General features: G+C 41.3%; 1 protein-coding gene across 1 annotated transcript in view; it reads left to right on the top strand.

Moving 5' to 3' along the window:
• SLC12A1 (solute carrier family 12 member 1) overlaps positions 1 to 26,388 on the top strand; it is a 156,570-nt gene that overhangs the window by 30,710 nt on the left and 99,472 nt on the right. The window contains exons 6-11 of the mRNA XM_077263725.1: positions 384 to 494; positions 3,215 to 3,326; positions 4,421 to 4,548; positions 7,133 to 7,217; positions 16,178 to 16,329; positions 23,258 to 23,365. Of these exons, the coding sequence (XP_077119840.1) occupies positions 384 to 494; positions 3,215 to 3,326; positions 4,421 to 4,548; positions 7,133 to 7,217; positions 16,178 to 16,329; positions 23,258 to 23,365 (696 nt within the window). The remainder of the gene's footprint in view (positions 1 to 383; positions 495 to 3,214; positions 3,327 to 4,420; positions 4,549 to 7,132; positions 7,218 to 16,177; positions 16,330 to 23,257; positions 23,366 to 26,388) is intronic.

Raw genomic sequence — 26,388 nt, 5'->3', positions numbered from 1 at the left:
TTTTTTTTTTTTTTCATTTTTATTAAGTGCATTTATTTCGGGCTAAAATGATTTTTGTAATTGGATTTTGTTAAAAATGTTGCACGGTTTGGGTTTTACAGGCTCTTTGTTTCTTGCACATTCAACTTTTATGTAGTGTATGGCCATAAAACAGCTGAGAAGAGCTCAGAAAAAGACAGATTAAAGAGTTACAAACTGTCTATCAAACCATGATAGTGGTCTTCGTACCTAACCCGGGAAATTTTACAAAATGTTACAAAATACATTGGGCACATAGCTTATGAGTCCAGAGTATTCATGATGAGAGGACAATGACGGCTGGCCGTTGTGTACGTGGCTATACCAAGATTTGGATTATGCTTATTTGACTTTTTTCCCAATAGGACAATAATGCAATCATGGTGGACGAAATGAATGATATCAGGATTGTGGGGACAATAACAGTAATCATTCTGCTTGGCATTTCTGTAGCTGGCATGGAATGGGAAGCAAAGGTAAGACACAAGGAAGTGACAACAGATTTACTTTCATAAAGCAAAACACGGTGGATATAATGTTACTGGTGATACTTCAGTTCATGGGTCTGCTCAAAAGTTTGTAAAAAGTGGATTAAATATTTTCTTCAAAACAAACCTTCGTTTCTACAGAAAACTCAATATACTGTATATTGTTCTAACATCTTATATTAGTTACTTACGTGTCAAAGAATTATTCTCATTGATATGCCATAGACATAAAAATGGTGTCTTGAAAAAGACCTTTGATGGTTGAAACGTCGCATTTGGCACAATAAAGGAGTTTTTTCACCTGGATTGGATGCTGTCCTTCACTTTGCTTTGGTATGTACACTTCCACTTTGGTCCGTGGAACTAGGACGGGCATTCCTTTGCCAGTTGTGCTGTCAGCTATCTTCTAGTTTATAAAAATGGTGTCTAACTGATAGCCGTGATAATGACAGATTGCCTTCTTATCAGCTTGTTACTCTCACTGTGAAATGATTGACCAAATTATAAAGTGAGAGGGACATGCGGGTTTAGTTTCATAATTATAGAGATAGACTATTGAAAGTCATCTCAGGGGACATTGTATAAGGTGAACTTTGGATCATGATTATTTTAGTTAGAAATGAGCTAATAATGGATCATAAAACTCAACTTTACTACTGTAGTTGCTTAACTACCTACAGTGGGCCATCAGAGCATGACTCTTTTGTCCTCTAGAGTTATCTCTTAAAAAACTTCTCAATTTTGCAGTATCATTCAAGTACACATTCCATAAATACATCACATTATTGGTGCCAGTATATATATAACAGATAGATCAAGATAGATAGATAGATATGATAGATAGATAGATAGATGGATAGATAGATAGATAGATGATAGAAAGATAAATGGAGATACATGTTTAGTTTTGCCATGAAAGTTGATCACCTGTGGGCCACAGCTGTCACTACAGTTTCACTTATAAGGTCCAAATATAAAGAGATTGAGAAGCTCTACTGTACATGATATACAGTATGTTTGAGGACTAAATACGTAATCTGAGTTCATCAGACTATTATGAAATCTGTGTAGTTAATTAGAATATGGATCACATCAATATATTGAAAATAGATTGATGATACAATAAAATGTCACCTTCCTCTTATTTTAATTGTTTTTTTAAAATCTATAAGAATTGCTTAAAAAGAGAGATAAAACTTTTGTTTATTTTTCAAATATTTTATAAATTTTCTTAGTCATTCTAGGGAACTTGAACCTTTCTACAATTTTCAGCTTTTTTTTAGTATTTAGTTTACTATCTCCTATGAAGCTTGAAGCTCATCCTGCGACTTGGCTTCATAGTTGTGCCAAGGTTCAGTAGGCTCTGGCTGGTAGCTGTACCTTGGTTCAGTAGGCTCCAGCTGGCAGTTGTACGAAATATCAGTAGGCTCCGGCTGGCAGTTGTACCAAGGTTCTGCAGGCTCCAGCTGGTAATTGTGCCAAGGTTCAGTAGGCTCCAACTGGTAGTTGTACCAAGGTTCAATAGGCTTCGGCTGGTAGCTGTACCACAGTTCAGTAGGCTTCGGCTGGCAGTTGTACCAAGGTTCAGTATGCTTCGACTGGTAGATGTACCAATGTTCAATAGGCTCCGACTGGTAGTTGTACCAAGGTTTCAGTAGGCTCCAACTGGTAGTTGTACCAAGGTTTCAGTAGGCTCCAACTGGTAGTTGTACCAAGGTTCAGCAGGCTCCGACTGGTAGTTGTACCAAGGTTCAATTGGCTCCGACTGATAGTTGTACCAAGGTTCAGCAGGCTCCGACTGGTAGTTGTACCAAGGTTCAGCAGGCTCCAGCTGGTAGTTGTACCAAGGTTCAATTGGCTCCGACTGATAGTTGTACCAAGGTTCAGCAGGCTCCGACTGGTAGTTGTACCAAGGTTCAGTAGGCTCCAGCTGGTAGTTGTACCAAGGTTCAATAGGCTCCGACTGGTAGTTGTACCAAGGTTCAGTGGGCTCCGGCTGGCAGTTGTACCAAGGTTCAGTAGTCTCTGACTGGTAGTTGTACCAAGGTTCAGTAGGCTCTGACTGATAGTTGTACCAAGGTTCAGTAGGCTCTGACTGATAGTTGTACCAAGGTTAAGTAGGCTCCGGCTGGCAGTTGTACCAAGGTTCAGCAGGCTCCGGCTGGCAGTTGTACCAAGGTTCAGTAGTCTCTGACTGGTAGTTGTACCAAGGTTCAGTAGGCTCTGACTGATAGTTGTACCAAGGTTAAGTAGGCTCCGGCTGGCAGTTGTACCAAGGTTCAGCAGGCTCCGGCTGGCAGTTGTACCAAGGTTCAGCAGGCTCCAACTGGCATGACAACCAATCAGCACACTGTACATGCAGTGGAAAGTGGTAACATCGATGCTGTAATGGGCAGGTGCTGGCTATATAATACAGTAAGCACACAGCACATGTGGTTTGTAGTGATTCCTGCTGCATACACATGAATAAACTCACACACATTTACATTACATGTATTTTTATCATTGCAATGTATTATGTTCTTACTTTGCAACAGTTTGAAGCTAAATCCAAAAAGTTTAATATATTCGACAAACTAAATTGTAGAAAAAATTCATTCTGCCTATAAATTATGTACCAGATCACGGTAGTAATATTAATAAACCACAATCACCTTATTGATGTACATTGGATGTTACCTCATACAATGGTGTCTTTTTTCATTAAGGCCCAAATTGTGCTGCTGGTTATACTGCTTATTGCTATCGCCAACTTCTTTATCGGGACAATAATTCCAACCACAGAGGAGAAAAGATCAAGAGGATTCTTTAATTATCAAGGTGACATATTCAAGAGTTGAACCTGTTGGGTATCGTACTAGAATACTACTAACAATCTGGGGTCCGTGACCATCACAGACACGTCATTGACAATCCAAATTCTTACATCTGGAATCTTCCTTAGACTTTAAAGCCGTTATAATAGATGAATGTGGATAAAATCTGCGCTGCTGTGACAAATACTGAATCCAGATATAGTTGTAAGGTGTTCAGGTGGTTTATTCAACGCGTTTCGAAGCACACGGCTTCTTCTTCAGGAAGTATTCAGGAAGGATACTGGAGACAGCAGCGGTAGATGAGTGTATTAATACACTCGCACTACATTACATGCACATACACACATTTAATGCATAAAAATGAAAATGTTAATGGGATAGCTTCTTTAAAGCCTTATTTTATGTTGCATGACCTACAATTAAAGGGGTTCTCCACTAATAGGACAACCTCTTCTCAATCTGAATTTTTGCCTCCCTTAAAATAAAACCACTTATACTCACCTGTTGTGCGAGAACTGTTCCAGAGGTGTCTGCACTCGGTTTCCTGGGGCTCATGTGAAGTTGTTATGTGAAAACTGCGGCTGGCCATTAACTTTCTCTTGATTATTTATACACCCGAATGTTGGGCCAGTGACACCAGCACTAATTGGGCGCAGAGCTCACATGGCATAACAAACGCATGAGAGACCCGGGAAGGCGAGTACCGACACCACTGGCATGGTACCGATACAGGAGGTGAGTATAAGTGTTTTTATTTTAATTTTATATTCAGATTGATAATGGGTTGTTCAAGTAGTGTACAACCAGTTTACAAGAAATCTTAAGATAACTTTATGGCTATCCTGATTTTTTAATGCTCCAGTGACTCATGCCTTTTATTGGGCTTAATATGGATTATCGCCATAAATACTTTTATAGCAGCGAGTGGATACCAAGTATAGTTAGTGAAGGACTGGATAATAATAAATGCACCCTTATACTTCACTATAACCGACAGGACTATATCCAGTTTATGGGATACTTTGCTCTCCCTCCTGCACGCTACTGATCGCTATCTTTATTCTGCAAGTTAACGAACATCAACTCCTTTTATTTTAGCTTCGATTTTTGCGGAAAACTTTGGTCCAGACTTCAGGGGTGATGAAGGCTTCTTCTCTGTCTTTGCTATTTTCTTCCCAGCAGCTACAGGAATTCTTGCAGGGGCAAATATTTCAGGAGATTTGAAGGTACATCTCATTAAATTTGCATTATAACATGTAATTCTTGTTTGCGGGGATAACAATACACAATATCCATATAATATATCAGATGATTCAAAATTCTCCATATTTAGCAGATAGTTGGCCCCATAGTCTTCAGGTTTCTGGACGGTTTGCAGTGGCCCCTAAGGGCTCATTCCCACTTGCAATGAAATCGGATGAATGCAATCCGATAAAAAATCTGATTGCATTCGGACCGATGTTATTCTATCATTCTGTGTTCATCTGTATTTTTTTTTTTAGCTTGAATCAGATCACGATCGGACAGGAAAAAAGTTGCAGCATGCTGCGATTGTAGTCACGAATTGTATCGCATCCCGCGATAGAAGTCAATGGGTGCGAGAGAAAAAATCACACAGCACTCGGACTCTACGAGTGCTGTCCGATTTTTTTTTTACACACCGATCGCATTTGAAAAGCCGGCAATTCATGTGCCGCATACAGTAAAATCACAGCATGATAAGTAACAGTAGAATAGGTGGAAGCTATATACACATAGGATAGATAGCTATATAGATGTCAGTGACACACACATATGTATATGTACAGTATATATATTAGATAGATAGATACATAGCTAGATAGAAGAAAAGCCGGCAATTCATCTGCCGTGTACTGTAAAATCACAGCAGGAGCCGACAGGATAGAATAGATGAATTACATACAATAAATACACATAGAATAGATAGATAGATATCTGTCAGTGGCATATACAATTAGTACAGTGTGTGTGCAGCTTACTGTACATGTATTTAATTATTAAAAGATTATTTTTCTGAAAAAAAGGCGTGGAGTCCCGCGTAATTTTCTTAAACAGCAGAGGGAAAGCCGACAAATGGCGGCAGATGTTTATAGCCTGGGAAGGGGGTAATACCCATGGAGCTTCCCAGGCTATTACTATCAGCTCACAGCTGTATTCTTAGCCTTTAGAATAACCAGCAAAGGCTTTGCAGACAGCTGCGGGCTGATATTAATAGCATAGGAAGGGGCCAAGGATACTGGCTCCCAGGCTAAAAACATCAGCTCTTAGCCTCCTCAGAAAAGGAACATCTATAATTTGTGCCTATTCTGGCAATTAGCCAGTCTCTTTCCACTTGCCCTGTAGTGGTGGCAAGTGGACTGATGGTTGAAGGGGTTGATGTCACCTTTGTATTGTCAGGTGATATCAAGCCCTGTGGTTAGTAATGGAGAGGCGTCAATCAGACACCCCCATTACTAACCCCATAGTCATATTGTATAAAAACACAGACACCCAGAATAACATACTTTAATTGAAAGAATGACACAGCCTCCTTTAATAAACCTTAATTAAACCATACTTACCGCATTGCCCATTCCACCAACGCCATTGTCTTCTGCAAAAGAGTTTTAAAAAAAACAACAATATTCCTCACCTTTCCGCAGAGAAGATGATAATCCATTTGTCCCACGACAGGTCTAGCTCTGCTCCATCTAGATGGCAGGCTGCATGGTTGCATGATACGACCATGCAGCCTGTCATCCAGCAGAGACACTGAGCACCGTGTGCTCAGTGTCTCCCTGTGAACTCCTATTCCCTGTCTGAGGGCACCACAAGCATGAGAAAGCTTTCCTGCACGCGGTCCTGTCAGAAAGGTCCTGGGAGTTCACAGCCAATGAACTCACTTCACCTATCTGACGTCAGTGCAAGCGCGGTGGAAAACTGCATGCAGTTTGTGTTGTAAACTTTGTTGGCAAATCTGCTTAATGAATTGTAATATAGCCAAAATGACAATTGGAAAGAATATGAATGATTTTTAGTTCCACAAACCATCAGTACGTTCTTGTAATAAAATGAAATAAGATATATGTAATAATTACACAAAGTATAGATTGTGATCTTTTCAGAAAATCACTACATCTAGGACCTGTGAAAGCTGTTGCTGTCCGAAAAACAGCTTCAAAAGGCCATGGTTGTGCTCCCATCCATTTGTTATTTCCCTGGAGGAGACTCTTTAATCTCTTTGTGCGTTATCAGGAAGAAGTACTGTATGTTGTTGTATCCCCATACACAGGTATAATAAGAAGCTCCCAGTATATTAACTGTTACAATGGGGAATTTTGCCACAAAAAAATCTGAGGCAAAATATATCTATAAGATGATTTAGATACAACTCTCTTTCTGGTAACACACTCTACCTCTAAATATGTAACCCTCCCAAACCCCCACAATAATGCCCCTCTTGTGCCCCACACAGTACTAGTGCCCCCTTTGGGTGCTCACATTTTTGTTGCTACCACACAGTAACTTCCCATAAGTGTCCCTCAGAAAGTAATAATATTTTGTATCACCCATTTCTAGTAAATGGCAAACAGCTAACATTGCATTTCATTTTGTAACTGTTTGTTCTGTGCATTTCAACATAAAAAGGGGTTTATGTTAATTGCCATCTACATGAAATTATGTATTAAAAAAATAAAACATTTCTTGGAGTCCTTAACATGAAAATGGTCCTTGATGGGTCAATAAATGTTCCTGATATTTTCTTAAAAAAATGACATAATCACATAAATAAAATGATTTTTTTGTCAGGATCCACAAGATGCTATTCCTAAGGGAACCATGTTGGCCATCTTCATCACAACTGTTGCCTATCTAGGAGTCGCTATTTGTGCCGGTGAGTAGCTGTACGGTATTGTGGTGTCCTATCTCGAGAAATGTTAGACATGTGCTGGATCAATACAGATGCTAACAATGACTAAGGGGAAAGATTCATGTTGGAATACTGATTATTATTACAAGCTAGTGTCCTTTGCACCAGACAGACTCTACTTTCAATATTATGATTCCTGGCTTTATTCGATTGTAAGGGTTGGTTCCTTTTTTAGTCCGGTCTTACATTCGGATTCATTTCTGATTCTGTGACCCTGGTGATCATGTGTGTTTTTTATATTATCTGAACCAGTCAGCCAGTAGGTCTTGTTGGGGTGGCAATGTCACTATGGTTCCTGCGTTATTTCCTACAAATTCTGACATAATTCTATAATGTATATAAAGCTTATACACCAGGACACCAAGATTTCACTGACGGTCAGGTGTTATAAGTTTTGCGTTAGGGAACAAAAATCTTAAAGAGTTCCTTGGGTCTGAATGCTACAGTGGTTTTATGAATATTTATGATTCCAAAAGGTTTATTCTAGTGTGTTTGTAGCCTAAAGATGAAAAGTGAATTGATGTCTCTCCTCCCCTTTGGCTGTTTTCACAATGCTACAATGCTCTGTCCTCCCACAGTGCTACTAGCTACTACTAAGTCAGCACCCAATAGTGTTCTCTGCTAATCTATGGTCAGTCGGTCAGTATAACCGGAGATGTCAGGGTACAACCACAGTACAGGATAACTGCACTATGGAGGCGTGCAAACAACCTATCTTAACCCCCGGAGGTATTTTTCGATTTTTCGATTTTGCGTTTTCTTTTTTTTTTTTCCTTTTTTGCTCCCCTTCTTCCCAGAGCCATAATCTTTTGATTCAATATGGCCATGTGAGGGCTTGATTTTTTGCGGTAAGAGTTGTACTTTTGAATGACACCATTGGTTTTAACATTTTGTGTACTGGAAAATGGGAAAAAAAATTCCAAGTGCGGTGAAATTGCAAAAAAAGAGTAACCCCACAGTTTTTTGTTTTTTTTGTTAACCATGTTCACTAAATGCTAAAACTGACCTGCCATTATGATTCTCCAGGTCTTTACGAGTTCATAGACACCTAACATGTCTAGTTTATTTTTTATCTTAAGTGGTGAGAAAAATTTCCAGTTTGTTAAAAAAAGGGCTTATTTTTTGCGCACCGAGCTGACGTTTTTTATGATACAATTTTGGTGCTGATATGTTGTTTTTGTCGCCCGTTATTGCATTTTAAAGCAATGTCGTGGTGACCAAAAAGACGTAAAATTATGGCATTTTTACTTTTTCTAGTTACGCCGCTTAGCGACCAGGTTATTTTTTTTTTTTAATATTGATAGATCAGGCGATTCTGAACGCGGTGATTCCAAATATGTGTATGTTTGATTTTTTTTAATGGTTTTATTTTCAACGGGGCGAAAAGGGGGGTGATTTAAACTTTAATTGTTTTTTTCTTTTTTCAATGTTCTTAAAAACATTTTTTTTTTACTTTTGGCATGCTTCAATAGTCTCCATGGAAGACTAGAAGATGCCATAATCTGATCGGCTTTGCTACATAGAGGCGATGATCAGATCGCCTGTATGTAGCAGAATTACTCACTTGCTATGAGCGCCGACCACCGGGCGGCGCTCATAGCAATTTGGCAGTGACAACCATACAGGTCTGCTGGAGACCTCTGGTTGTCATGCCAACCTATCAGCGACCCACGGTCATGTGGCACGGGCACCGATGGGTGGGATTTCCGTCGTACTTGCCGAAAGCGTGAGTTAAATACCGCTGTCAGAGTTTGACAGCGGCATTTAACTAGTTAGCAGCTGCGAGTGGATCGCGATTCCACCTGCGGCTGTTAGAGGCACATGTCATCTGTTCAAAATAGCTAATATGTGCTGGAAAAGATGTGGGCTCAGCCCCGGAGCCCACATAATAGGGAGGGTATACACAAGCCCAGCTGTATAATGGATGCTAGGGAGGAGAGCACCAGTCGTGACCCCCTATATAAAACAACACCAACTCCAAAGGACATAAGAATTCAAGACAGAGGAAATGGAGAACCAGGTGATAAATAGGTGAAGATCAATATACATTTTATTAGGTATCAAAACGTGAGGGTAAACGCAGTGCAATACAATCACATAGACTTCAAGACCATACAGATAGATAGTGATCACCAGAAAGTAGTCAAGGAATCAAGTATCCATGAAATGCCCATACAGAGCCATAGTTAGAGAAAAACCTCAAGAAGAGTCATCCCAGATAAATGCTGGGAATAAATTACAAAATATAAGGCACATGCATAGTCAAGAAGAGGCTTACAAATGGATGTGAGGCAGTATACTGGTGACCCAGGCAGGATGAGGAACCCGACGCATGTTTCGCTGGCTCAAACGCCGCTTTCTCAAGGGGATCACCTTGAATATTTTGTAATTTATTCCCAGCATTTATTATCTGGGATGGCTCTTCATGAGGCTTTTATCTACTGTAACTATGGCTCTGTATTGGCATTTCATCTTGAATTCTTATGAAAGGGAGGGTGTCCGACATCGGCGTACTATTATGCCCAATGTCGGAAAGGGGTTATAAAGAATCTATCATCAGAAAATTGTTTAAATCAAACTTTCATTTTAAACATATTTTTAAAAACTTTTACGATTTTTTTTAGGTTTCTAATATTATCATGTACTGTACATTTATGAAAAAATTGAAATCCAGAGGGGTTTTCCAGGCCAGATTACATTTCTAGCCAGTACTGTACCTAGCAAATAGCATACTCATGGTCAGTTTCTAGAACCAGCAAGCAGAGCCATATTCTAACAATGTGCATGTACAGCACAAAATGATCTAGCCTGGAAAGCACCTGGCTACGGCCACTATTCTGTATACAGACCTGAGCTGGGCAACTCAGTAACTGAGCAATTCTCTGGATACTGAGCTCTGTATAACCCCGCCACACCACTGATTGGCAGCTTTCTGTGTACACTGTGCAAAGGCAGAAAGCTGCCAATCAGGGGTGGGGGCGGGGTTATATAGCGCTCATGAATATTGAGGACTACTTGACAACAGGTTTACTAGTCCTCTAGTAATAATCTCCTGCTGATAAAACAGTGCTTTTATTAAAACTACAGCCCAATAATGGACACATCATTGGAATAAAGGTCTCTATCTCTACATTATGCTCCAGTCAGATTAAGTGTCAAAAACAAGGTGACAGATTCCCTGTAGACATTAAAAGCAGATCTCTATAGATTGGAGTATGGTGTAATCAGAGTCTTACTAGACAAGTAAAATAAAAGATAATAGTAATACTGACAATAATAAATGAAAGGAAGCATATGAGAAGCTCGGCAGGAGCATAAGGGTATGTGCAAACGTTGCGGATTCATGTGCGGATTTTTCCACGCAGAATCTGAAAAATCCACAGGTAAAATGCACTGCATTTTACCTGCGGATTACCTGCAGATTTACCGTGGTTTTTGTGCTGTTTTCACCTGCGGATTCCAATTATGGAACAGGTGTAAAACGCTGCGGAATCCACACAAAGAATTGACATGCTGCGGAAAATAAACCACAGCCTTTCTGCGCGGTATATTCCAGAGCATGTGCACTGCGGATTTGGTTTTCCATAGGTTTACATGGTACTGTACAACGCATGGAAAACTGCTGCGAATGAAGCCATGATACAGGGGACCCGCTGCCTCGTCCCAAACAGCTGCTTCACCTAGAAATCCAGCACAGATTCAGATGAAAACCCTATCTGATTATAAGAAGAGAAGCAGTCTGTTCGGGCTGATGTTACGATTATACAGCCATTCTGAAGTGGATTATTAAAGTAAGCACACCAGTCTTATCAGGTCAGACTGTGTATTTAGTAATGTATACAGTTTATATTGCAAAATCTGGTGACAGAAAATATTTAAAGGTGACGGACGTCTCATGATTGTTATATAAGAAGTAATATGAAATCATTAATATATTAGAAGGATATTCCAAAAATATACCAACTTTTTTAAGATATAGGCTCTTGTATCCTATAATTTAGTCACGTATCATTTAAGAACATGGCACATGGCATATTCCTGTACGAATATATAAAATGTACAGTGGATACAAAAAAGTCTACACACCCCTGTTAAAATGCCAGGTTTTTGTCATGTTAAAAAAATCATACTAAGAAGAATTTCAGAACTTTTTCCACCCTTAAAGGGAACCTGTCACCAGTTTTGGCCGATATGAGATGTGGCCACCGCCTTTCAGGGCTGATATTCAACATTCTATAATGCTGTATATCTGCCCCCAACCTGACCTAGAATAACTGAAAAATAGCTTTTATTATACTCATCTATGGTGCAGTCCGGTCTGAGGGGTGTCACTCTTCTTGATCCGGTGCCTCCCATCTTCTTACGATTGCCATCCTCCTGCTTGATTCATGTGGATGGCGCATCCCTGAATCATGTTCTCCGGGGTCTTGGGTACCAGGGGTAGCTGAATCCCTGGAGAACATGATTTTGGTCGGTTTTTACTGTCCCCTGTCACGTGATTGCCATTATTCCCTTAATAACGGTGATCACAAAAAAAAACATTTGTCACCCCCTTAGTTAGATTAAAATAATAATATAAAAAATTAGAATTTTTTCCATTCTTTGTAGTTACGCTTAGGATTGGGGTTAGGATTGTGGTTAGAGCTGGAGTTAGGGTTGTGCTAATGTTAGGGTTGGGGTTAGGGTTGGAGTTAGAGCTGGGGTTAGTGTTCTGTTAGGGTTGGGGATAGAGCTGGGGGTTAGGGTTGGGGTTGTGGTTAGGGCCAGGGTTGTGGTTAGGGTTGGGGTTAGGGGTGCATTGTGGTTAGGGTTATGTTGGGGTTAGGGTTGTGGTTAGGGTTGAAGTTAGGGTTCTGTTGGGATTAGGGTTGTGTTAGGGTTAGAGTTGTGTTGGGGTTAGGGTTGTTTAGGGTTAGGGTTGTGGTTAGGGTTGCAATTAGGGTTAAGGGTGTGTTGGAGTTAGAGTTTGGTTTACGGCTGTATTAGGGTTGGCATTAGAGTTGGAGGGTTTCCCCTGTTTAGGCACATTAGGGGGTCTCCAAACGCAACATGGTGCCCACCATCGATTCCAGCTAATTTTGTGTTCAAAAAGTCAAACGGTGCTCCCTCCCTTCGGAGCCCTGCCATGAACCCAAACAGTGGATTTCCCACACATATCGGGTATCGGTGTACTCAGGCGAAATTGCTCAGCAAATTTTGTGGTCCAATTTCTCATGATATCCTTGTGAAAATAAAAAAGTTTGTGTCTAAAGTAAATTTTTAGTGAAAAAAGTTAAATGTTCATTTTTTTCCTTCCACATTGCTTTAGTTCTCGTGAAGCACCGGAAGAGTTAACAAACTTCTTGAATGTGGTTTTGAGCACCTTGAGGGGTGCAGTTTTTAGAATGGTGTCACTTTTGGGTATTTTCTGTCATGTACACCACTCAAAGTCACTTCAAATGTGAGGTGGTCCCTAAAAAAATGGTTTTGTAAATTTTGTTGGAAAAATGAGAAATCGCTGGTTAATTTTTAACCCTTATAACTTCCTAACAAAAAAAAAGTTTCCAAAATTGTGCTGATGTAAAGTAGACATGTGGGAAATGTTATTTATTAACTATTTTGTGTGACATATCTCTTATTTAAGGGCATAATAATTTAAACTTTGAAAATTGTTACATTTTCAACATTTTTGATAAATTTCCATTTTTTTCATGAATAAACGCAAGTCTTATCGCTGAAATTTTACCACTAGCATGAAGTACAATATTCCACGAAAAAACATTCTCAGAATCAGTGGGAAACGTTGAAGCGTTCCAGAGCTATAACCTCATAAAGTGACAGTGGTCAGAATTGTAAAAAAGCGGCGCTGAGGAATGAGGCCCCTTAACTGATGCTGTTAAAAGGTATATCGGCGGTCTTAAGGGAATAAGATCAAAATTGGCTTGGTCACTAAGGGGATAATGACCAGGCAAAAATTTTTTTTACTCTGAACTGTGTCACTGTATGTGGTAAAAAGTCTGGAACACTTCAACGTATCCCACTGATTCTGAGACTGTGATTTTGCCATTGTTCTAAAATGATTTCTCACCCTGATCTGCGCATCTCCCACTGCACTGCGGGCTGCCATGTGTATGTACAGTCAGTAATACTCTACAAAGCAGGCAGCAAGTACACAAGCTGGACCAGCAAAATGCTGTATAATAACTACAATATCGAGGCCACATGGATAAACAGATACTGCTGCCGGGTGTCAACGTCTGTGTCCTCTCTTAAAACAAGATCCAGTTTGTGCTTCTCATCTTGTGTCATACGTGGGTTTATAGCATAAGGGGCCTCTTCCCATTTACAACTGGTCCTTTGTATTAATGATATCCAGAAGGAAAAACTCACCATTCCTGTAATTAAAGAGAACCTGACAATGGCTTGCTGTCGGATTACTTTGACTTGGGTAGGGGAACCAGACCGGGCTGCCCACTGTCCCCAATGTTATTTGCTCTTTCAATCGAGCCAATTGCGCTTGCAATTAGACAGGACTTTATGGTGGAAGGAATAAATATCAACTCTAGAGTAGATAAGGTGGGACTATATGCTGATGATCTAGTATTATTTCTAGAGAAAGTGGAGCAGTCTCTTCCAAGGGCAATTGATCTTATTCATTATTTTGGGGAACTATCTGGTCTTAAAATTAATTGGAGTAAGTCTGTGATTATGCCATTATTAGATAATATAACTGAACCAGTGCAATGTGGTTTAAAGGTAGCACAAAAATTTAAATATCTGGGCATCGTAATAAATCAAAATCCAATTAGAGACCTTAGGGATAATATATACCCTCTTGAAGATCTGATGAGGAATAAGTTTGGGATATGGTCCCGACTTCCCTTATCTGTTGCGGGAAGAATTGGATTAATTAAAATGATAATTCTTCCTCAATTCTTATATATGCTGGAACGCACATCGTTAAGGGTTCCTAAAAGTTTCTTCAGGAAAATGCATAGTATGGTGGCAGCGTTTATATGGGGTCTGTCGAGACCTAAATTAAGTATTGGATCTCTGCAGAGGCCCAAACACCCAGGTGGATATGCGGTCCCTGACTTATATTTGTATTATCTGGCTGGTCAGCTGCGCTATTTAAAGTACTGGGTAACTCAGGGTGAACTTAATAATGCAGAAGCCCACCTCGTGCATTTCTTGGGTGGGAATACTCCGTGGGCAATATTGGAGGGTTCATATAGACCACCCCAGGGGTTGTTATTTTCACATAACCTAGCAATACAGGTTTGGAGAGAAAGTAAACGTATTCTGAAATTCACTGATCAAATTTGGGAAATTGAGATATGGGATAATCCCGAATTCCCGCACCTTCAGAGTTTACAGGACCCGGTTTTCTGGAAACAAAATGGAATAACAACACTTAGTCAGTTTTTTGAAAATTAATTTTATTATCGTTCGAACAAATCCATATCAGGTTTGGAATTCCCCACAGAGATTTTTCATAGATATTTGCCATTAAGGCACGCCATAATGTACCAGTTCCCCTATCCTAGAATGAGAATCTCTAAATACCCTCTGATAGTATTCCTATCGACCCAAGGACCCAGAGGAGTAATATCCTCCCTTTATACCTTTTTGTTAAACTCTACAATCGCATCCACTGAGCTCGCTGTGGAGAGTAAGTGGCGACATCTAATCCCCTCTATCACTGATGATCAGTGGAGCGATATCCTAGAAGCACACACGATGGTGTCACCTGCTGCAAATAACAAGTTAATACAGTTGTATGTTCTTCACCAATCCTATCTGACCCCAAGTAGACTACATAAATTTGGTAGAGGGGCGACTTATGGCTGTCACAGATGTGGGGAATCCGGGGCTGATTTCTGGCACCTTATTTGGAACTGTAGGATTATTCGGAGATATTGGAGTGAGGTCGTAGATACACTGGAGCGGATAATGGGGATACTGATTGAATGTAGACAGGAATTGTGCATTCTGGGGGTCGTGGACGAGGAGATTGGGTACACCATGATAGAATATTTCTTCAAGTTTTATTTATGGCTAGGAAAGAGATAGTATTGAGGTGGATGGGGGTGATATCTCCTTCGATTAATCAGTGGAAGAAACTTGTGAATGACGTAATTCCTTATGAACGCATACTATACGGGAACAGAGGATGTCCCCAGAAATTTCAGAAGATTTGGGAAAGGTGATGTGACTTGCCATTGATGCACCTGGCTCCTGGTGCTATGGCCTCTTCAATCTTGCGATATAGTCCCTGATGAGTATATCTATTCTGGATTATGAATGTGATGATCTATGTAGGATGAATAACGTGTCTATTATAACCTGATCTGGTGCGAGCTTTAGAACATTCATTGGGGACCCGTTGATTAGGAAGTGCAGTGCTTGGTAAAATGTATTATACTGAAGGTTATGTTTTGTTTATATATTTTATTATTGAAGGTATTCTGTCATATCTATATCAATGTAATGTTGATATGTGGATCATTAGCATTATTTCGATGCTATGATATCATATGTTTGTTATCTTATTTTGTGGAACCCTTCAAAAAAGAGTTTAAAAAAAAGAGAACCTGACAGCTGATAATTTCTGCCCAATCCAAGGGCAGCGTGTATCAGGCGCTGGCGCTATGATCTCAGCCAGGCATGTGTGGCTTGGAAACGCTGCGTCAGTTCAGAGAAAATCATACTTTAGTGGCGATCCGAGCGGCGATGTAGACTGGTCGGACAGGCAGGTCTCCAGCAGCTTCTCCCCTCCCACTGACCTGGAGTGACAGGTCTCTGCCCACATGCGCATAGGCCCATTTTGGCACCTTACGTAATTTTGCTCTCTTGCTTCTCATTTCTCCTCGCCATTTATGAAGCGCACTAACATTACATTTGTATGTGAATAATGATAAATCTGTGTTCGTTTTATTCTATAGCCGCATCTGTAGTTCGTGATGCCACTGGAAACATTAATGACACCATCACTTCTACCATAAACTGTAATGGATCTGCTGCCTGCGGCCTCGGTTATGATTTCTCCATATGTGATTATCAGAAATGTAACTTTGGGCTGATGAATAACTTTCAAGTGAGTATTGATCATTGGCTCCTGGAACAGCAGCGCACATTGCACTAGGCATAAAACATAATGGGGCATTTTATAGCCTATTTGCGTTATTGCTGATAATTTTCTATTTAGTTTCTCAATGGTCAATATAATTCACAATGGCAAAACAGTATACATTAATTCCTTCAATAGCCAGCTCTCTTCCATTCTGGTGTTAACTACTTCTTCACCATAAAAAGTGCATCACATATTGATAATGTTATAAATCCTGTGCACTGACATACAGGTCCTTCTCAAAAAATTAGCATATAGTGTTAAATTTCATTATTTACCATAATGTAATGATTACAATTAAACTTTCATATATTAGAGATTCATTATCCACCAACTGAAATTTGTCAGGTCTTTTATTGTTTTAATACTGATGATTTTGGCATACAACTCCTGATAACCCAAAAAACCTGTCTCAATAAATTAGCATATCAAGAAAAGGTTCTCTAAATGACCTATTACCCTAATCTTCTGAATCAACTAATTAACTCTAAACACATGCAAAAGATACCTGAGGCTTTTAAAAACTCCCTGCCTGGTTCATTACTCAAAACCCCCATCATGGGTAAGACTAGCGACCTGACAGATGTCAAGAAGGCCATCATTGACACCCTCAAGCAAGAGGGTAATAAGGGTACCGTCACACAGTGCAATTTTGATCGCTACGACGGCACGATTCGTGACGTTCCAGCGATGCATTTACGATATCGCTGTGTCTGACACGCTACTGCGATCCGGATCCCCGCTGAGAATCGTACGTCGTAGCAGATCGTTTGAAACTTTCTTTTGTCGTCTAGTGTCCCGCTGTGGCGGCATGATTGCATTGTGTGACACAGGTTGTATACGATGTGCGCACAGTAACCAACGGCTTCTACATCGCAAATACGTCATGAAATTATCGCTCCAGCGCCGTGTATTGCAACGTGTGACCGCAGTATACGACGCTGGAGCGATACTTATACGACGCTGCAACGTCACGAATCGTGCCGTCGTAGCGATGAAAATGGCACTGTGTGACGGTACCCTAAGACCCAGAAAGAAATTTCTCAACAAATAGGCTGTTCCCAGAGTGCTGTATCAAGGCACCTCAATGGTAAGTCTGTTGGAAGGAAACAATGTGGCAGAAAACGCTGTACAACGAGAAGAGGTGACCGGACCCTGAGGAAGATTGTGGAGAAGGACCGATTCCAGACCTTGGGGAACCTGAGGAAGCAGTGGACTGAGTCTGGTATGGAAACATCCAGAGCCACCGTTCACAGGCGTGTGCAGGAAATGGGCTACAGGTGCCGCATTCCCCAGGTAAAGCCACTTTTGAACCATAAACAGCGGCAGAAGCGCCTGACCTGGGCTACAGAGAAGCAGCACTGGACTGTTGCTAAGTGGTCCCAAGTACTTTTTTCTGATGAAAGCAAATTTTGCATGTCATTCGGAAATCAAGGTGCCAGAGTCTGGAGGAAGACTGGGGAGAAGGAAATGCCAAAATGCCTGAAGTCCAGTGTCAAGTACCCACAGTCAGTGATGGTGTGGGGTGCCATGTCAGCTGCTGGTGTTGGTCCACTGTGTTTCATCAAGGGCAGGGTCAATGCAGCTAGCTATCAGGAGATTTTGGAGCACTTCATGCTTCCATCGGCTGAAATGCTTTATGGAGATGAAGATTTCATTTTTCAGCACGACCTGGCACCTGCTCACAGTGCCAAAACCACTGGTAAATGGTTTACTGACCATGGTATTACTGTGCTCAATTGGCCTGCCAACTCTCCTGACCTGAACCCCATAGAGAATCTGTGGGATATTGTGAAGAGAAAGTTGAGAGACGCAAGACCCAACACTCTGGATGAGCTTAAGGCCGCTATTGAAGCATCCTGGGCCTCCATAACATCTCAGCAGTGTCACAGGCTGATTGCCTCCATGCCACGCCGCATTGAAGCAGTCATTTCTGCCAAAGGATTCCCGACCAAGTATTGAGTGCATAACTGAACATTATTATTTGATGGTTTTTTTGTTTGTTAGTCAAAAACACTTTTATTTGATTGGACGGGTGAAATATGCTAATTTATTGAGACAGGTTTTTTGGGTTATCAGGAGTTGTATGCCAAAATCATCAGTATTAAAACAATAAAAGACCTGACAAATTTCAGTTGGTGGATAATGAATCTCTAATATATGAAAGTTTAATTGTAATCATTACATTATGGTAAATAATGAAATTTAACACTATATGCTAATTTTTTGAGAAGGACCTGTACATCCATATAATAAGCTAACATATTCACCTCCATCCACCAGGCTGATCATCCATAGTGATTGCAATTTATATGTTCTTCTGATTTCTTAAAGGGATGTAGGAACAAAAGTTTTCATAGTTGTTTCCAGAGATGCAGAATCTCTATGTATTCCAGCCTATAAAGTCCTTAAAGATGTATATGCTGTAGTATGGTTCCTATGCAATATGACATGCAATAAAACATGGCACAATAACTTCATACAGAAGACTGCAGAGGTAAAGAATTAAATGAAATCGGTCAGCAGGTTTTTGCTATGTAATCTGACAGCAGCATGATCTAGGGACAGAGACCCTGATTCCAGTGATGTGACACAATCACAGTTTTTTCTGTGCTGCAGATTTAGCAGAGCTCGGAATGCTGAGCCCTGTATAACCCCGCCCACACCACTGATTGGCAGCTTTCTGTATACATTGCATAGTGACAGAAAGCTGCTCATCACTTCTGGGGGTGAAGTTGGACAAGGAGGCACGAGGTAGCTTGTCCTGAAGTGATAATCTCTTGCTGATAAAACACTGAATCTATTGAAACAGAAACATACAGCCCTGTAAGTGAAACATCCCTGGAGTCTGGGTCTCGGCTCCTACACCATGCTGCTCTCAGAACACATAGCAAAACCTTCTGGCAGATTCAATTGAAAGGAATTGTTCATGCCCACACATTTTCTTATAAATAGCGTACAGTACTCTAAAATACTAAAGGCGTAATACCTCGACGATCACATGCTCCTTTGCCAACACTTGGTGACTCTGCCACTGGTCTCTGATCACTCACCTATGGCAATAACGTAGTGAAAAGCAATGAGACACAACCTGTGATCACAGTAGCTAATCTCTGACTGTAGCGGTGACATATCGACATCACTGAGGTCATTACTGAGACCACTAGTAGTCGTGTTGACTTATTAATGCTGGAGTGAGGTGTGAACAGACATCCAGAGGGACTGGGGAAGTGTCAGCACAGAAGCAGCCTGGAGTTGGTACCATGAGTCTCACTTCATTAATTACTTTAGACCAGGGGTGGGAAACTTTTCCGCCAAGGGCCACTTGGATATTTATACCAACTTGAAAATTACTCAGCTACATTTGGTCAAACATTTAATCAACTCAACCCTAATGTAGTGCCTGAAACTGCTTCTCTTTGGTGCAGCTGTGATGTTAGGCGGTATGGATGAGGTCGCTACTCATAACTGCTTTTACAGATTTGTGTTGGTCTGGAGCACAGGCGTCTCTTTGCAATGATAAGTTTTGTAAGCAAGTCGCAGCAGTAAATTGTGCCAAACACAGATGTAGATGGCACTGCAGGTCTCCTCACAGTGGGAAACTCATCACTGCTCATGTTACATGTATAAAACTCAAGCAGTGGGAGGTCTGCAGTATATACATCACATAGGAGACACTGAGACTATCGTATACATCACATAGGAAACACTGAGACTGCTGTATATACATGACTACATAACATAGGAGACTCCCAGACTACTGTATATACATTACACAGGAGATTTAGGGCTATGACATGGACATCACAGGGGACGCTAGGGCTGAGGTATATATATATATATATCACAGGAGATGTAGAGCTGTGACATGGACATCACAGGAGATGCTGGCGCTGTAGTATATACGTACATCACAAGGGACGCTGGGCTGAGGTATATACATCACAGGAGATGCTGGACTGCAGCATAGACATCACAGGTGACATGGGGCTGTGGTATATACATCATAGGAGATGCTGGGCTGAGGTGCATACATTACAGGAGACGCTGGGCTGCGGTATATACATTACAGGAGATGCTGGGCTGAGGTACATACATTACAGGAGACGCTGGGCTGCGGTATATACTGTACATCACAGGAGACGCTGGAGCTGTGGTATAGTCATCACAGGAGGGACTGCTGTTGGTCTCTTCTACTGTGGGACTGGAGCGCATTATATGCTAACTTCGCCCATTAAGTGCATCCTGATGCTGGCCTGCGTGAGTACACAATATTTAATTGCACGTCCCATTGCGTTCAGTAGCTTATGCTCGCAGAGTAAAAAGAAATTAATATCCTAGCAGTGGTCAAAATGCAGCTGCTGGCCCGAGCATTGTGGTCCCCGGGAATCCTGGCCCTTATCTTGTAGTAATGTCCTCATCTTGTAGTAATGGTCCCATCTTGGTCCCCATCTTGTAGTGCTGTGCCCATCCTGGTCCCAATCTTGTACTAATGTCCCATCCTGGTCCCTATCTTGTAGTGCTGTGCCCATCCTGGTCCCCATCTTGTACTAATGTCCCATTCTGGTCCCCATCTTGTACTAATGTCCCATCCTGGTCCCTATTTTGTAGTAATGTCCCATCCTGGTCCCTATCTTATAGTAATGTCCCATCCTTGTGCCTATCTTGTAGTAATGTCCTCATTCTGGTCCATATCTTATAGTAATGTCTCATCCTGCTTCCCATCATATAGTAATTTCCCCAATTCTGTCACGCTTCACATACACATTTAAAAAAATCCTTCTCACCTGACCTCCGCTCTTTCAGCGAACAGTGTCCTGTCCTCTTCTCCTCCACAGCTTGGGCGGTGTATGGCAGTGACTTCACACATTGCCCACGCCGGCCTGCCGGTGTCAGGCACCGGCCTTCCATTGGCTAATGGCTGGTAATGGTATTACGGTGCAGAGAGCTGATGTCTGAGCTGCAATACATTTCAATTGAATGTGCATCCAAATTTTATAGTAATTAATTATTGCATGGTATTTCTGATTTTAGGGCATTGTTTATAGGGTAGAATATCTCTGTCTATCTGGCATCTAATGAAGCCTGTGTGAAACGGAGTCTTAGTCCAATACTACACTGTGTGCAGAATTATTAGGCAAGTTGTATTTTGATCACATGATACTTTTTATACATGTTGTCCTATTCCAAGCTGTTCAGGCTTGAGAGCCAACTACCAATTAAGTAAATCAGGGGATGTGCATCTCTGTAATGAGGAGGGGTGTTGTGTAATGACATCAAAACCCTATACAAGGTGTGCTTAATTATTAGGCAACTTCCTTTCCTTTGGCAAAATGGGTCATAAGAGAGATTTGACGGGCTCTGAAAAGTCCAAAATTGTGAGATGTCTTGCAGAGGGATGCAGCAGTGTTGAAATTGCCAAACTTTTGAAGCGTGATCACCGAACAATCAAGTGTTTCATGGCAAATAGCCAACAGGGTCGCAAGAAGCGTGTTGGGAGAAAAAGGCGCAAAATAACTGCCCATGAATTGAGGAAAATCAAGCGTGAAGCTGCCAAGATGCCATTTGCCACCAGTTTTGCCATATTTCAGAGCTGCAACGTTACTGGAGTAACAAAAAGCACAAGGTGTGCGATACTCAGGGACATGGCCAAGGTAAGGAAGGCTGAAAAACGACCACCTTTGAACAAGAAACATAAGATAAAACGTCAAGACTGGGCCAAGAAATATCTTAAGACTGACTTTTCAAAGGTTTTATGGACTGATGAAATGAGTGACTCTTGATGGGCCAGAGGCTGGATCAGTAAAGGGCAGAGAGCTCCACTCAGACTCAGACGCCAGCAAGGTGGAGGTGGGGTACTGGTATGGGCTGGTATAATCAAAGATGAACTTGTGGAACCTTTTCGGGTTGAGGATGGAGTGAAGCTCAACTCCCAGACCTACTGCCAGTTTCTGGAAGAGAACTTCTCCAAGCAGTGGTACAGGAATAAGTCAGTATCGTTCAAGAAAAACATGATTTTCATGCAGGACAATGCTCCATCACATGCCTCCAACTACTCCACTGCGTGGCTGGCCAGTAAAGGTCTCAAAGAAGAAAAAATAATGACATGGCCCCCTTGTTCACCTGATCTGAACCCCATAGAGAACCTGTGGTCCCTCATAAAATGTGAGATCTACAGGAAGGGAAAACAGTCCACCTCTCGGAACAGTGTCTGGGAGGCTGTGGTGGCTGCTGCACGCAATGTTGATCGTAAACAGATCAAGCAACTGACAGAATCTATGGATGGAAGGTTGTTGAGTGTCATCATAAAGAAAGGTGGCTATATTGGTCACTACTTTTTTGGGGTTTTGTTTTTGCATGTCAGAAATGTTCATTTCTAAATTTTGTGCAGTTACATTGGTTTATCTGGTGAAAATAAACAAGTGAGATGGGAATATATTTGGTTTTTATTAAGTTGCCTAATAATTCTGCACAGTAATAGTTACCTGCACAAACAGATATCCTCCTAAGATAGCCAAATCTAAAAAAACCCACTCCAACTTCCAAAAATATTAAGCTTTGATATTTATGAGTCTTTTGAGTTGAGTGAGAACAGAGTTGTTGATCAATAATAAAAATAATCCTCTAAAATACAACTTGCCTAATAATTCTGCACACAGTGTAATTGCAATATCATACAGCATAAAGTCTCTCCAGTAGTGTAAGAGTTAACACTTTAATTATGAAACAAGAAGAGAACAAAAAATGTCAAATGTAATTGTTCTGTGACCTTTTCTGGTAAATTATTATACTCTGTGTTCCTGGCAGGGTTCTTTTCTCTTCATATGTGACATTTTATAGTGACACAGAATTGTCACGTCTCACAGTTTACAGGATTGTTTTTCATTTATTGTAGGTGATGAGTATGGTGTCAGGATTTGGGCCTCTGATCATTGCCGGGATTTTCTCAGCCACCCTGTCCTCGGCTCTGGCATCGCTTGTCAGTGCACCCAAAGTATTTCAGGTACTGCAGATGTGCTTTATTTTATTATGTTCTAAGTGTTATTAATATTGTTATTCCGTTATACACACATTATAAATATATACTGTATATACACCACCAACTGTTGACCAGGTCACAATTCTGGGTAATCAGAACCTAAATTTTGCTGACTTCGTAGCAGGGTTGTCAACCATAGAGGACTCTTTGTGAAAACATTTTTCAATTTTCCATAAAAAAAATGATGCATCTATGATGTTTTTGATACTTGAGAAGCTTGTGTAGATTACTGTAATTGTCAACATTTTACAGTTCACAGTGAATACTGCCATTGTCATAAGTCAAAATGATGGGCTCTTGATATGCATCATTTAAATATACTGTAATAATCATAAAGATTTGTTATTGATTTCTGATGGGCCCACAAACAAGTTGCCTGTCTGTGATTTTTTTGAATAAATTCTCCAGAAAGAAATCATAGGCAAGTTGTCAACCATGTTCTACAGAGATTACCATTGAGTGCTCCTCTGCAACTCTTCTGTTCTCTTTCCGCTATTCCAGAGTTTGTCCTACTCCTAAAGGGAAATATTCACAAATGGGTATATTATTATATTTGGTCACTTCTCAAAATACAATATCATAATAACTGACAATAAAAGTAGAGGAATACTTTACATGACAAATATTCTCACTATCTGTGTGCATATCTACAGTATATCCATATACTATATAAATACAGTGTAGAGTAAAGCAAAAAGATGTGTGGGATCCTAGTGCACCAGTGGCCACAGAACTGGCCAGCATTTCCTGGACCAGAACACTGCAATCCCCCTCCTTTCTGCTACCATGCCTGGTGCCGCTTGCGATTAGCAGGCCTGGCACAATGTGATCTTGTGGCATGATGCATATTTAAGATGCCTAAGCGAGGTAGTCATAGACGAGCTCTGGTTCCCACTCGCTCTGGCATCCTACAGAAAAGGGTCTCAGTCCTGGTATGCTGCTGTGCATGTGGTGCTTCCGACCTACTTCTGGCCGGCAGGCTTCTTCTGACTCCAGGAATCCCTCTTCTGGAACCAGGCCAGCAAACAATCCAGGAAACATGTGGCTAATAAAACCAAACTTTTACTTAGCGAATGGCAGTCTGTACAGTATTTACAAGCAGGTTAAAAGGATAAGGCCAATGGGTTGTCCTTTTTACCACAGGTACCGGATACAACTTTAGCCCTGGTTCTCGGGATAGGTGGCATATCCCCCTTTCTGGCTTTCCTGGATCTTGGGGATCTTCCTCACCTCTAGCAGCATTTTTGTATTGCGATACCTTCCAACCCCATGTAGTCTGAGCTCATCCTTTCATCTAGCTTCGCAAGCTGAGTGTGGTCCCCGATGTCCATCTCGAGGTTGACCTTGGCTATTAGACGGAATCACACGGAAGTTATTTACGGCAATCTGCTGTCCCGAATATTGAGCTCACATCATCCCTAGCAGGCCACTATTCCTGCTGCATATGCACTCCTGCACTCACATTAACTGAACTGCCACTTCCTTCCTCTACTGCTAACACTCAGTTCTCACCTCCCATCTGAGTTGGCCAATACAGTTAACCCTGTCCCAGCTAACTGCAGCCTCATGGGATATTCTACCTGTACTACATACACGTACATAAAACACATATAACCCTTGAGGATCTTGAAGCAATCCATGGGCTCCCACCACAGTTACATTCACCCACAGTTTAACCATAGTTGTCCCTGACTATGCCAGACCTCAAAAAGAAAAGTTAGTACAGAGACAATGCAGTTTAAACATCATTTATAAAACACTATGGTGAGTTGTCCTCAACGTCTCCTTCTTAGAACTGGCCCTTCTCGGTAAGGACTCCGAAACAAAGTGTCCATGTCCATTTATATCAATTTGCCCTTAGGCCAATACTTAGATAACCTCCAGTTGCAACCCAGTCCAAAATGGCACAATCCAGGTTGGAAAAGATGTCAACAACCTGCTGAGAGTACCGTCTTCTGCTATACCAGCAGAAAAAGGCACAAAAGGCACAACAAAACAAAGATATGCAGTATTTTAAACAGTCACTCACTTAATCTTTGGCCTCTTCTGGCCCAGAGGGAAAAAAAACAGTCCCTTTTTGTTTCAACAGTAACAATCCATAACAGTCCAGGTTTCTGGATAGAGGGGTACTGCCCCCAATGGAGATAAGCTGCAAACTGGCAACCTCAGCAGCTCTCTCCAACTTTTCTTCACCTGCAACCGGTCCTCCAGCCAACCAGTCAAGGCTTGGCCCAGGCCTTCCTCCTCTCCTACATGAAGTCGGCCCAAGTGGTAGGGGATGGTGGTTGTTCTTTAGCCACATCCCACACTGATGACCGCTTCATTGTGAACAATGCCCTTCTGAACTGGATTATGTCTGCCACACAACTCCAAGCACATTTAAGAGATGTGAACAGCATCCAAGTGTCACATCAGAACATTCAAAACAGTTTTAATCAGTGTGGTCTGCATGCTAGACGACATGCAGGCACAGGCATCATCATCTTGCATGGGCCAGGTAGCATCTACACTGGATGAGGGACCAGTGGGCCTCACTGAGCCTTTGGGGGTGGTGATGTTAGTGTGGGAAGGTATGTCTAGTTCAAGCACACTGCCCTTCCCTTTGTGAATGGTACATCATTATTCCAGTCATTGTGTCTCTGCGCAAATAATGCAGGCCTAATTTTATCTTAATGGATTGTCATCCATCTCCTTGAGGTCGCATCATTAGGGAACGGCTGCTTGGGACTGGGGTACCTCAAATGGAGTAGCCTGCACTTTCTCCAGACCTAAATCCCATAGAAAAACTATGGGATCAGCTGAGTAAACATGTAGAGGCTTGTAACTCTGTATCCTAAATCAATGACATGAGGTCTACCCTTCACGAAGAGTGGGATGCCATGCCTCAGCAGACAATAACTCAACTTGTGAACAGCACGAGACCTCATTGTCAAGCTGTAATCGATTCTAAAGGCCACATGCAACAAAAGCCAATATGCCAAATGACT

Source organism: Ranitomeya variabilis, chromosome 5 (assembly GCF_051348905.1).
Source record: "Ranitomeya variabilis isolate aRanVar5 chromosome 5, aRanVar5.hap1, whole genome shotgun sequence".
Classification (NCBI taxonomy): Eukaryota; Metazoa; Chordata; class Amphibia; order Anura; family Dendrobatidae; genus Ranitomeya; species Ranitomeya variabilis.
The sequence above is the reverse complement of the archived record's forward strand: the minus strand, read 5'-3'. Positions and strand labels throughout refer to the sequence as shown.